The following is a 14326-nucleotide window of genomic DNA, read 5'->3' as shown; positions in this document are numbered from 1 at the left end:
TACAAAACAAAAATGTACTGAACACCAGTATCATCACTTAGATTGATTTATTTTATTAATCTATATCCTTGTGCTTGCCAATAACATACTGTTCAGTATCAGGTGTTAAGTCAGATGGCTGAATATGGATCAAAAATGCTATTTTTCCTCAAGAGCAGAAAACACAAACAGTAACTTTAGTGAGACCAAACTCAGGTCTTTTATGTAACAACCATAGCTTACTTAACTAACATTCAAAAGTAGTATGCCAAAGTTATAATCACTCATTGTAATGATCATTACCAATACACGCAACAGCATGTAATAATACTTTAAAATAATAAAATTGCTAGATGATACAAATCTATAGAATTTGTATTGTACTTTTGAAAATCAGACATAACCCACAAACACAAAACATCTCTTAAACATAAACAGTGATTGACTTTTATCCCTTAAGAATTCACAACAGAAACATATTACCAACAAGGTAAAGGCCCACAGAAACAAGTGACTCTCTTAAACTAAACTTAGTATTTGGGGTTTTTTTTAATGAACACAATGGCTTCAAGTGATAGAGTGTATTATTTTTTCACATGCTGAAGTTATCACTAACTGAAAGCTTGACCAGCCAGGAACCAAAGCCCTGCTGGAACAGGTACGCCCTCAGCACGTTCTTGGCCTCCTGGTACGGCTTTGCCATCCTCTTCAGTGACAAAATAACAATAGAAATAATACGAGTAACAACGATTCACGGTCTTCACAAAACTGAGTTTAAATATGAAATAATGAAGTGATGTTAGGAGTGAGCTGTATGCCTAAGGCAGACACATTAACTCCTCACGTGTCAAACTGAACACTGGAAGTTATACAATATGTAAGATAAGTGTGTTGATTAATTTAGATAATATAGGGTCTGCTTTTGGTTACACATAAAGTAAATGTCAGTGGACCAGTGTTGCAACCTGTGTAAGTGCTGCGATACAAGTGTTACTTTGGGGTTACTTACCTTGGCTTCTCTGTAGGAGCTCGTGGTCAGCAGGTCCTGCCTCTGGGCCTCTTTGGCCACCAACTTGAAGCGGTGCAGCATCGCTGCTTTGCACAGACGGCTTGCAAGAGCAGAGCCACTCTTAAAGGGAGATCTAAGACAATAGAAGAAGAAGCAGTTTTGATGTAATCACAGACAAAGCTTGATATCAGCAGCAAATTGCAATTAAGTAAATCCCTACAAAGCTGTTGGACAAAGGAACTTGACGAGGGCCACTGTGCTGAAATGTGTCAGTGTTTTTTCCTACTTTTCGACTCTTTCCTCCTTTTTTTTTCTCTCTCAGATACAAGAGTGCCTCTGGCAACTCAAAAAGACCACTCCACCACATCTCAGTAAGCTGGTTCTTTTTGGCTACGTTTTTTTTTTTGTTTTTTGTTTTTTTCAAAAATTCAACCTACCACAAAGCACACATGCTGCTCACACAGGCAATGTGGCCCAGGCGTGACAGCTGAACTTCTCACAGTTAGTATCCTGCCAATTAAAGGCTGCATTGTTTCAACCTCAGAATGAATGTTATCCACGTATCCTCAGTTTATCATTTATTATTTCTCATTGATTATGCTTAGACTGAACTCTGTTCAGTACTTTTGTCCAGCCCCGCTCTGACCTACTAAGTAGAACATTAAGGTCTGCATCCAGAGGTGACTGCAATGTCCCAAGAAGAAGGTCTACCTTCTCCCAATCGGCCTTCTCCAACAAAGCCACGAAGGAATGGAATAGACTTCTGGACAATTTTAAAAACATTACAAAACATCACAGCTTCTCATGCGCAGTCAAGGACTGGATACTGAGCAATCAGACATGTCTGCACTGATGTCTCTGATATCAGGGTTGTATGCATTTTGGAGGTCTGACGTATTATTTTATACTTGTACATGTTATTTATTTTTTACTCTGTATATTTATCTATTGTAATAATTTTTAGATTTGTACTATGTTGTCTGTCTTTTATGTGAGGACTACAGATGGAAATTAGCACTACGCTAAATCTGGTGCAGCCATCTTTATATTCTACGAGAATATTCAAAGTCTCTGCACACTGTCCTGCTAAATAAATAAATACAAATACAAATACAAAATACTGCCAGTAAGCTCTAAGATAATTTTTGAATTTTAAAAAATTGTAATCAAATCCAATCTGATAACAGTTTAAGAAAACGAAAAAAACACCATCAAACATAAACTAGGTCACGGCAGATATGACTGACAGAACAGCTTCATGCAAAAGTGGGTGATTACATTAGACACCCTATAGCCAACTACACAGTCATGCTTACTCCTCTGTGGTTTTGCCCTCCAGACCATCCACAACCTCCAGCGAGCTGTCTCCTTCGCTCCAGTTGATACCGTAAGTCATCTGGCATTTGTTGGTGCTGTCAGCAGCCACTGAGGGCACCAGGCTGATGTGGGGCCTCATCATGCAGTAGAACATGGGCAGCTGGGAGGTGATCCCCTCCACACGCTGGCTCACAGACATTTTCATGCCACGGATGTCACTGCAGCCAAGGTCACCTAGAAGATTAAAGATTTTAAAAATAAATGTTTCAGCAGATATCTATGTGCAATTTACACTCACATACTCACAGTCTTGGTATTTTTTTTATCTTTATAGATTACATATAGTTTTTATTGCTCTAACATGTGACATGTAGATGTGTGGGTTCTATGTTTAGATGTTTCCTGTCTTTTTCTTTGTTAATCTGGCTGCCGTATGAAGTAATTTCTGTAAGGATCAATAAAGTATCTATATACTGTATCTATGATTATAATATGGGATACTGAATCTCTTGGTATTGCTTCTGACAAATCTCATGTTTTATTTGTGGAATGTCAGCTTTAGAGCAGGTAGAAAAACTGTTAAAAAAAGACAGGTACTCTTTTTTTTGTCTGTACTTGATGATTGTGACATTTTTAAAAAAAAAGGTTCTCTGAAGGTCAAGGGGATGTTAGCGCAATAAATCAGGAAATGACATGTTGGGTTTCAATGTTTCAAAGAATGACAGGTACCTGTGCTGTATATGTCAAACAGTACATGTTAAACTTTAAAGTAAAACTGTGCTCCAGCAGTCGGTTTGTAATTTAATTTTGCCTCTGGCCTAATAATGTAACCTTGACGATAGTAACAATTTTATTCATCAACCATGTAGCTGCACTTTGGTATCAGAATTCTTAATCCTCACCAGTATATTTAAACTTTTACACATATCCAATACTACTTGTCTCCGAGTTTCCATCTCTTACAGATGTAGGGCAAATGTGGGTCGTATAGCTATTATGATTATGGAGAAGGGGTCACATGGAAAATCATACCCAACTCTGTTTTCTTCTGTTAAAACTGACTTGAAAACTTGAGTAGGACATTTTCACACCTGTTCTAATTATCTTTTGTCAAACAGAGGATTTTAAAGTTGGGGAATTTGTTTGCTAGTTGAGTCATTAGTGCACGAGTGAGCAACTAAAGATCAAATGGCTACAAACATCAGCAGTCTGAATAAACAGACTTGGTGCAGTGTTACCAAAGGGACTATATTTAGTTTGACTGTTTCCTTAAAAAAATGTGGGGCTGTTCTGTGAGCTTGTCTCCATGTTAGCAACTTTCAAGTGCTTGTATGGCAACATTGGTGTTATGCTTCTTTCACAGTCCTGCATTTTTTTTTTTTTTTTTTTTTTTAAATCGGAAAGTATTTCTAACATACAGCAGATGCTTTGCCACTGCAAGAGGTCCCATCAATCTATACTAAGCACTAGATGGTCAAAAAACAAATGCTACAAAGTATCATTTCTGCACACTACCCTATTTGTTATGCCAAGTAGATTCTTTTTTTATTAAGATCTTTTCTAAAGTACTAGAGCAGCCCTTTTATTTTTAATGAATTAAAACTCTTTGTGTTTTGACATTAAGATCTGACCCTTGCCCAAGCTGAAAGCAGGTACTGAGCTGAGACCTGCAAAGACAAAACAATTTCCTTTTTCATCTCGACTTCTCCTACTGTGTATATGAAACATATCCTATCAAGTTTCAAAATGATCTTTGATCATTTTAAACATGCTGCCTATATTAACTATTTGAACAGTGCATGGTTATTATATGATTTGCTGTTCAGGGTCATGCCGCAGATCTCAGCTCTATGGGTCAGGTCCGGTTGCGGAAAAAAAATTTCATATATAGGGGTGACAGGTAAGGCCCAGTATTGTGTGTTCCTGTGCCAGGTTGGTAGTGGGTGTTGAAAATCAGACCTATGCAGAACTGACCACAAGTTCTTCTGGCTGTAGGTGGCTATACCACCCGTATAGTGTCCACACAGCTTACAGTAATGGATTTGGGTGGCTGCTTTTAAATGTACTTTATAGAAAAAACCCTGAGAATCCTTGTGTAAGGAGCAAGACTCAACTTGCTGACTTGCCTATGAGGATGCTTTGGACATAGACAGGCTTGATGAAGTGGCTGAGCAAGGCCCCCTGGTATCCAAGCACCTGCCACTGAGTCAGCTTGTCAGTAGCAGACATGCTGACCACCTTGGAGGCCGAGTGATCAAAGGCTGACGAGGACACTGAGAACACCTTTAAAAAAACAAACAAAAATGTAGTTATGCAGTGACAGTGCAGGTAATAGTTGCAGTGCGATTTATATTGTGACTCCATGATGCTTTTAAAAAACATGCAGCTTTACTTTGCATATATCATAAAAGCAACATCAGCTAGATGAGACAACGTAACAGTACAACACCTTGCCTTCCACTGACAGGTGCAGGCTGATCTCATTGTTGACTTGCCATGCCAAAATAGAGAGTGGGTTCAGGCGTCTGAGAATAGAGCACAGAGCTGAAGAAAAGCATTTGAAATCACTGCATTTAAAGAAACACTATTTATGCTATTTTACCATGAATTGCCATTTTTTGTCACTATTATAAAGACCTAACTGTCAACAAACACAGTCGCATAACAGTACACAACAACTCCCGGTGTTTGTCGTTGTGACCTTTCTCTTTCTTGCATCCTTAAAACTATCACGCCACTTGACCTGTGATGCCTCATGACAAAACAGCAGTCAGAACCGCTAAAGGATGAATAAAAACTCACAATGTGGAGGGGATCTGAGCAGCACCCTTGGGCAGCTGGTTCACATAGAGGTGCAGAGTGATGCCGCTCTTCAGGCTGAGGAGGCCGCTGCTGCTGTTGTGCTGGAAGATCGACTTGTCCTTCAGATTGGCCTGTTTGCTATAGAACAGCAGCAAGTGCCGGTACAGAAACCTGACAGCACAGCAAAAGAAAAGGCTCATTATGATGCAACATCTAAAATATAAAATATAATTAAATCTAAAATAAAAGACTTTGAAGCATATTCTATGGGATGCTTCTGTTTTTAGCTTGCCTGGTTGTACAACTGACTCCCAGTATGTTTTCTTTTGACTAATAGATAGTTCTCTTTTAATGCAAACTGGAGTGCTTGTGAATTGCCATCTGTCTCCCTTTGTGTTTCGATCTGAAACTTTGTGTACTCACTGCTGACTGTCTTGGCACAGTCACCTTTGAAAAAGAGATTCTTAATCTCAATGGGAACACCTCTTTAACAAAGAGGTTAAATGAATTAATAAATAAAATTTTACTGGACCTGGCCAAGTGTTCATGTCAAGCTCTATGACAGGGGGAAAAAAACGCTTTGGTGGACCTGTAACGCTTCCCCTATTCACCAGAGTTGGAAGAATTTCAGTCAACCAAGATTTTCTTTGGTTGATTTCATCCCTAAAAATCACTGTGCTAAATCAAATCATATTTGAACCAATACTTTCCCTTTAAACACACACCTGTGACATGACACTAGCACTAAATAAAAGCATGCTTTATTTCAGAGGGAAGACACATGAATCAGTAATGGGACCTGTTTTGTTAAATTCTGACATATTTTGTGTGAATTATATCGGTCATGTTTGAGACTATGTTTTAAAACTGTCTGCATTCAGTTGTTTTGTTGTGTGTATATACAGAGCAACACTGCAGATGACCAAAACTTACTTGACACAATAACAGCAATCACCACTTTAATATTTTTTTCCATCACCTCTTCCTCTACCAGACAAGGCCATGTTAGAATAATGTAAGGTTTGCAGGTCTCTGAAGACATCAAGAATCTCAACAAGAAATACAGAAGCAACCAACTGGCTTTTGTTGGCTAATTGTAACATAAATGTGATCTCAGAGCATCAGGGATCTGCTTAACAGGAAATGCACTCACATTCAGAGTCACTCTCAGAGACATTTATAGACTGCTGTGGTCTGCATGTGTCTATGTACACTTACCTGCCTCACTAGCAGGAAGCAGTCATTCAAATTTAAACACGTCATCTGTGGGACATTTTACAAAGTTCTCAATATCTGAAGGTGTGTAAAATCCTGTTTAATCTTGATGTTTAACCCCCTCAAGGGTTCATGAAACACAGTAGTTTATATTATGTGCAAGATGATTTAGGCCAGGGGTATTCAACTAAAATTCAAAGGGGTCTAGTTGCTAAAATTTCCTCCCAGCAAAAGTACGAACCTCAGAATCACGATTAATTTAACATTTTTACCTTGACTACGATTAATGAATAATTTTGCTTTTGCTTTTTTGTGGTTTGTTTATTATAGTTCATAGTTCACTGACACCGTTTCATTTGACCATGGTTTGTTAAGTGTAATAAACATATGATTTATTATTATTTATTACACTTTCCAGAATTATATTAAAAAAGCTCCATTTTAAACAAACCTCAGGTAAATTTAGGCATATTGTGCTGATAATAGGCCAGCCTTTCTTGACTGCAGGACTCTGATTTCAACTTCAGTGAATCTTCTGTGAAACTTCTGTGCTATTAATCATTTTACTCAGGAATTAAAAACGTTTGAGTCGGCCTACTTCTCCTATAGCTGCATACAGCCTGCCAACATTCCCAGTTAGTTACCAGTTGCCTGGTTTAGGCAAACTGAAAAACCTTCTAAATAAATATTTAAAAAAATGATTTTTAATCTGTAATTAAAATTATTAAGCAACTTTCCATTACATGGAACACACACGGTCATGTTTGTAACCAACCTCATAAGCGATCTCCGTGCAGTTACCACTGCATGTGAATCATGCACAATCCTTCCACTTGATGAGGTATTCTCTTTGGTATTGAAGTTCCCAGTCCCTAGAGCGACCACCTCACATCCACTGGCTGGAGAGAAAAAGGTGTTTTTACAGAAGTAAAAATAACATACTGAGCTAGTCACCACTTGACTGTTTAAAAGACTGTAACCTGAAGTTTATCTATATGCATAGCTGCTTTCCTTCTGCACTGTAAAGCAGAGGTATGAAACTTTCTGAGCAGCCCTAGTGAAGCTAGAAATAAACCACTGTCTGTTCAATATTATACAGTATGTAGTATTATATATATAGTATATAAACTACGCACAAAAAGTAATTAAATTTGTGTTTGGTAGATTATTTCTTTGTTGTAATGATGCTTCTTTGCAATAAATCTTATACTGTTAGAAAGCCTGTTTATTTCCCTTTTGAAATGGTGCCACATTTGTAAGGAACATGCATTTGTGGGAAGCAGAGCTGCGTCCATAAAAAATTTGTTAAATCTTCTGCTACAGTAAACTGAATTTCCCTATAGGGGTTAAAGTTCAAGCTGCAAACTTTTCTTCAAAAGTGCGCTAAGTAGTTTCAAGAGAGAGAGAGCAGTTTTTACATTTGCACTGAAGGCTGCAGTAATTTCACAAAACATATTTACATGAATTCATTTATATCATTTCTTAAGCGATATGCAGCGTGACTGCATCAGTAACAGCTCAGCAGCTGGTCGTTTTCCTGTCATACGGGACACATTTGTGAGACACATTTCTCCCACTTGCCTGCATGCTTCTGTTTGAGATGGTGAAATAAATGGTTGTGCTGCTGCCTTTCGTTGCAACAGCTTTTAAACAAACCCTGCAGCAGACTGTGATTTGGTCGAGATCGGACGCCACTAAACTGAACCAGTTCGAAACGACTGACGAGACTGTGCCTTTTTTGGGAACGTACTCTTCACTGTCATTAACGCTTGCTGTCTTGTTGTTGTGTGTGTGTGTATCTCTGGGAGGGAAGTGCGGTGAGAGGGCGCAGCCTACTGTGACTATTAAAGAACTAGACTTGCATTTTAGAAAATTGGCCTAAACCACAAACTCAATTTAATTGAAAAAAATCATTCATTTCAAAATGTTGTATTTTAGTAGTTTGCAGTAGTTTAGAGAAGATTTCAACATAACAAGATAAATATTGTGTATCGCAATACAGCCTAAAAATATTGTGATATTATTTCAAAGCCATATTGCCCAGCCCCACTGCCATCGGGAAATGTCACTGACGTCTTCAGGGTGTACCTGGTCTATAGTGGTGTTTGGGTGGGTCGAATGCTTCAAGTGGCATCCCCACGAAAGCCAGAACCCAAGTCTTCCCAAAAGAACGTTGCATTGTAACAAGATGATCCTTGTATGAGCAATGCATTTGACAAATTACCAGGAACAGCACAAACGCTTCAATAAATGCTACCTTTAAAAAGCAAGTCCAATGTGGGTTTTTTTGCAGTCTGCACATCATCAGATTAAACAATCGTTATCATCTCTAGTAGATGAACCTCCAAGTTGTACCAAGATTTTGTGAGAGCTTACTTACAAGTCTGAATGACGAATGCTGCTGTGGTGCTCGCACAGGCAGAGAACTGCGGGTGGCTGTTCATCAGTTTGGTGAGCTGATCCCTGACAGCTTGTGGGATCTGGAGGTTGACAGAACTTGTCTCGTCTAAAAAAACAACATAGATAATGAAGGGGAAAAAAAATCAACTGGGCATTAACTGATTCCCCCCTCAACAAGAAATGTATTGAGGGAGATATGTTTATATGTTTTACAGTAGCATGTGTTTGTAATGTATTCCCTGCACAGCCCTTTTGGCTTCATACAGTACAGATTTCAACTATTTCAACATTTGGCTACACCTTGGGACATATAATTTGATATTAAAAAACTATGACCTAAGAAGTGTTGACTTCCACTTAAATCCAACACATTCATTCAAGATATAAAACCAGACAAAGAAGTTTTTGAGGACAAACTGTGTAATTCTCTTTACTGCACAAGTCCGTCACCTTAACGCAAATAGGTTACAATTCCTACACTTTTCATCAAATATGGGTGTCAACCCTTCAAATTAAACCTAAATGTCAGCACTTGAACTTCAGTTTTTCACTGTAGAGAGACTGAGTACTGAGTGAATTCAACAAAAAATGTGGCATTGTACTAATACTTGCCATGTCACAAATAGCAAAATTCAAGAGAGTGAGAGTCAGACAGTAGAAATCCAGAATTACCATGAATGGCCCTATGAGGTTGTATGTCAGACACAGAGGGCTCCTCTTTTACTGGCAGTGGTGGAGGAACATCTAGAGAAAAAAAAAAGGCGTATAAACGAATGAAGATGAGAGCTACCTAATAAGATACTACACTTTACGGGTACTTAAATTGCACCTGTATGTTTATAATGCATGAATCTGTTTTGAATGCCTCTCTGTAGCCCCTGGTTACACTTATGTTTTCAATGTGACTTTTGTGATTGGACTGCCAGATTGAAACTCAGCTGTATCCACATATTTGTCCACACTTGAGACTTCAATGTGACCTGCCTGATTAGACAGTGATCGGATATCTTTCAGCACAGATATTTTACCTGAGCTTTGTCTGCAAAAACTTCCCTTTGTTTGCTGCTTCATGATAAAAACTTTTAAATACTACAATACCGGGTGACTTTTATTCTCAATAGCATATTATGCGACATGAGCTACAGAAAATGTATTTGCCGTTATGTTACATGATATAGAAAGTCATCCACAGAAGATTATTGTTACATTTTTAATATATGCAAGAAAATCCCATTACTTTTACAAAGCATTACTTTTCCAGAGTTGGAAAATGTGATTGTGGAATTTTATGACTTTTCCAGGTTTTTCGTGACCGTGGGAACCCTGTAAAGGTTACATAAATTAGTATTGTTTCCTAAAATTCTCTCATTTACTTCTCATCTAATTCCTTTCTTTCATGATTTCACTAGACCTTTTCACACAGAGATCGCGCCACAGGGCCACTACGAGGTCCCCTCTTATGTTTCCTTCACAGTTTTACACAAAAGCAAATGACAGCTGCATCACTCCGCTCACATGTGATTATACACTGCTTTGCAGAATCAAAAGAGGCATGACGGCTGTGACATGTAACACAACAGCGTCAGCCTCTAGTGTGACATCAAACATAAGCCTCAGCAGTGCTTTCTAAACAATAACAATGGCATTAAGGTGTCAATAACAATCATTCACCTTATGTTATATGGCGGCTGATCTCTTCGTCATATCGGAGGGTAAGAAGTTCCCCAATCTCATTGTTTTCCCAGTTTGTGGACATTTATGCGGTTTTGAATTAGCCACTAATTGCTAACAGCTGCTTTTTTTTTTATCTCCAGCACTGTGCTCGCAAACATAACACGCAACATCACATCTCCCCGCCCATGGTACCACATCGGTGTTGTGGCTACTAAAAACAATGTCTTTGTAGCACGGATGATGTTACTCCATGTTCCTGAATTTTTCTTAGTCTGAAAAGAAGGTACAGTGTATTCCCTTTAGACAACTTAGGTGTCATTTTTGCTCACTGCTTTATATGACATGCACTGTAACCTTAACACTAATTGTACAGCCATGCCCTGTAAGAGCCATTAAAGTGTGCTGCAGAATTGCACTGTACTTGCAGTAGATCCTAACCTGATGTCTCCGGGTCGACAGACTTCAAACTTTCCAAGGTGGGCAGCAGGTCACGCAGAGCGAGCTCTGCCGCTTGGAGCCGAGCCTGCTTCTTTGTTATCCCCATGCCAGTCTTGTACTGACGCCCATCGATCACCACACAAAAGGCAAAACAAAGCCCTGGTATGTTGCCTGAGGAAAAAAGAGTCAAGAAATTGACTGGAGACTGGCTGTGGATGAATCTTTGACAATCAGCCACGAGTAAGCAGTCAGATTTTTGAGACCGTGTGACGAGCGGAGCCTGCAGGTTTCATCCTGCAGGTAGGCTGATTTCACTGGTTAGAGCCTTCAAGCAGTAAAAGGCGCCATGATGAGTCAAATCAAAAGATGAAGAATTAGCTCAAATTGAACAGAAAGACTTGTACATTCTGGAATGACACTTGTGGCCACTAACAAATAAAATTATCTCTCTGAGCAAAGGACTATGTGATACATGTTATTTTTCTTCTAAAATTTCTATATTAAAATATTTCATTGGTGTAAAATGTGTCACAATCAAAAAATCTGCTATGCTAATATGTTAAACATTGCCTTGTTCAACCTTCTCAACTGGGAGGATCTGCTGCATATTGTTGCCTTTAAATGATAGTAGGTGAAGTATCTTAGGGTTTTGTGTTGTTTGGGGAAAAAAAAGATGTCTCCCTGTGCTTTAGCAATTAACGAGGAGATTTTCACTATTTTGTGTGTTTTGGACATAAAATAATTAATTACAAGAGATATTTGTCAAATTCATGAATGATGAAAATCATTGTCTGTTGCCTATCCAAAACAACTACATCTGAGTACAGAATTAGGAAATGACTTCCATTATGACAGAAGACATCAGGTGTCACAAGACTTCACAAGATTACACAAGATAACTCAGTCACAAGATTAGAATTTTAACACAGGCAACATATCAATCTTTTGCATAATCTGCCAAGTAAAATCAATCTGGCTTCCATGAACCAATAACAACAGTCGTGTTCTCTAAGGTGAACCTGAATGCACACAGGTATGCTGAAGAGCCTTACCTGTGGTTACCGTTTCCTTCAATTCCAGGTGGAACTGCAAACCTTGGGCAAGCTGATGGAGCAAAGACACAGCGTTCGTCTCGCCTTTCCTGTATTTGTCAATCAGCACATCTGGTGTACATGTCGGCTTGGCACCAAAACCTTAGTTGGCAAAATAAGGAAAGTGTAGAAAATGTTACACCTACATAGATGTGTCAGTTTGGCTGTAACATTAACTGGCCTGCAACATAAATCAGACCTCGCAGGGGAGAAGGCAGCCTGAAAATCGCCGTTGTTGAATTTCAAAATAACTAAATCAGTCACAGTTACTGAGAAAAAAATTGTAATTAATTACAGTTACCGGTGAAAATGTGATTTAAAAGAGGTTACATATGAAAAAAATCTTTCCAGTAAAAAGTTCACATGATGAATAAAACATGCATTCTGTTGCTTTACATCTTTTAGCTAACAGTGTGGGCTGGGCTTTCTGAAGCAGTGGATGGTTAGACAGTTTTTCACTCACATATAAAAAAGTTGTGTCTTATTTGTATGTTATTGATAACCCATATGATATCAGAAGAAGCTGGCTCCCAGGTATTTTCACATTTAATAAACTGTCTGGATTTGTTATGAAATGAATTATCACTGTTGTCAGATGTTGCAGATAGAGTTTTGTGGGATACTAAGAAATCACATTCTGAAACTCACCATGTTTGTACGTATTTTTCCCTTGTTGGTCAAAAGCATCCTTGTTAGGAGGATTCAAGGTAGACAGAGGTTCGTGTGATTTGTGTGATGTTGCAGGCAAATTCTTCATGAGGATTTTTGAAAAACAGGCCCCTCTGGAACCTTGAAATGACCCACTAGCTGAAAACATCCTGAAAGCTTTCAAGGTTTCTGAAAAACAGAAAACCAAACGATACCGCATGAGCTGAAATCACACCTCACAAAAACATGACAGTAATTTCAAAACACACACAGACATGTTAGCTACGGTTCTCAAAGTAACGTTTGAAGTAGGGATGCACAATAATATCAGCACCTCATCTGTATTTGTGGATATCAGCTTTAAAATGAAATATCAGCATCATCAAGACAAGGCAGACAAGATTACGCTTTAATTATGCAACTTTAATTTGTCCATTCTTTTCCTTTATAAATGTTTTACTGATTTATGTATATGTAATGATTATTTATACTATCATTATTGATTACGATTGTTGTAGAATGTCAATCATCTGTGCTTTCATGTATGTTTGTGTTTACCTGAAGTATTTTTCATCAATTAAAGCAGGTTGGCAAAGTTAACCCTTAGGGTTCACTTTAATATATCACAAGCTCCTATCCTTCTGCATACAAAGTGTGCTTTGCAAAATCAAGCTTAAAAAAAATTAGACATCAATATTATATTTTATATTTTTTAATATCAAATATCTGTCTTAATGATGAATATCAAATATCCCTTAATTTTATATCCTTCAAATGCCAGGTTTCGTCATAATGCTACTATGTTTTAGATGGGAAAAAAATAAATAAACACAAACAAATTAATTATTTTCAATATACTACATGCAAAATAGTAACACAAAAAACACACAGTTTAGCCAAAATGCATGTCATATGCATGAACACAGCCAAACATAAATAAAAATGAAGAATGAAAAGCATGTAAATTGTGCCAAACAGTCCTTTAGGGTTACCCATAGTTTCCTAGCATTGGCTGCTATAGTTAGCTAACGTTAGCATTACCTTAACAACAAAGTTAGCCTACATAACAAAGAATACTAAGTCAGTGTACCTTAAAGTCAACGTATAGTTCATTTAACTTTAGTTGCGGTTATAAAGTACAGTCATGAGGTAAAGTTTCACGGTTGGGGTTGGGTTTTTTTTCGGAAAACTCACCTATTTTCGGAGGCAAAATAAAAACTTTACAAGCAGACTTCCTACCCATGCAGCAGTAAACTATGCTAAACATGGGATTACGAAACACACCGAACCCAAAATTGTTGCTAAAGTTTTTTAAGCTTTAAATTCAAAAACAAACGGGTTAATGTTATGTTTTTATCTGAAATGTTTTGATATTTCAAACAGTTTCGAAGCCGCCTCTTACCGCTTACAAGGAGCTCATGGAGGTAACAACGCATGGGTCTGATCGGGACGCTGACGGGAGAACGTGAACGTGGCGTGCCCGACGTCAACGCACGTGTGCTTGACTGTTGACGTCTGACGACGTGCAGAGATCGTTTATGAAACACGATGAAGCACACTGTTGGGAAACGGACGATAAGATAAGATAAGATAAGATAAGATAAGATAAGATAAGATAAGATAAGACTTTATTCATCCCACAAACTGACACGTTGCAAATGCTAAAAAAAAAAAAAGTTAGAGTGAAATATTTTTTTTTAAAATAACTAAAATACAAATTAGCTAAAATAAAAATTAAATTAAATTAAAAATA

The 14326-nt window shown here is 37.9% G+C and overlaps 1 protein-coding gene across 1 annotated transcript; it reads right to left on the bottom strand.

Moving 5' to 3' along the window:
• Positions 1–522: 522 nt before the first annotated feature.
• On the bottom strand, positions 523–14061 carry adad1 (adenosine deaminase domain containing 1 (testis-specific)). Its single transcript, XM_042492957.1, has 13 exons — positions 13976–14061; positions 12574–12762; positions 11887–12027; positions 10835–11005; positions 9395–9466; positions 8703–8828; positions 7098–7221; positions 5108–5278; positions 4755–4830; positions 4432–4588; positions 2305–2539; positions 989–1121; positions 523–685 (listed from the first exon to the last, which is right to left on the bottom strand). The coding sequence occupies exons 1-13, from the start codon at positions 14007–14009 to the stop codon at positions 572–574; spliced, it is 1743 nt and encodes a 580-aa protein (XP_042348891.1). The 5' UTR covers positions 14010–14061; the 3' UTR covers positions 523–571.
• Between the last annotated feature and the right edge of the window lie 265 nt (positions 14062–14326).

Source organism: Plectropomus leopardus, chromosome 9 (assembly GCF_008729295.1).
Source record: "Plectropomus leopardus isolate mb chromosome 9, YSFRI_Pleo_2.0, whole genome shotgun sequence".
Taxonomy (NCBI): Eukaryota; Metazoa; Chordata; class Actinopteri; order Perciformes; family Serranidae; genus Plectropomus; species Plectropomus leopardus.
The sequence above is the reverse complement of the archived record's forward strand: the minus strand, read 5'-3'. Positions and strand labels throughout refer to the sequence as shown.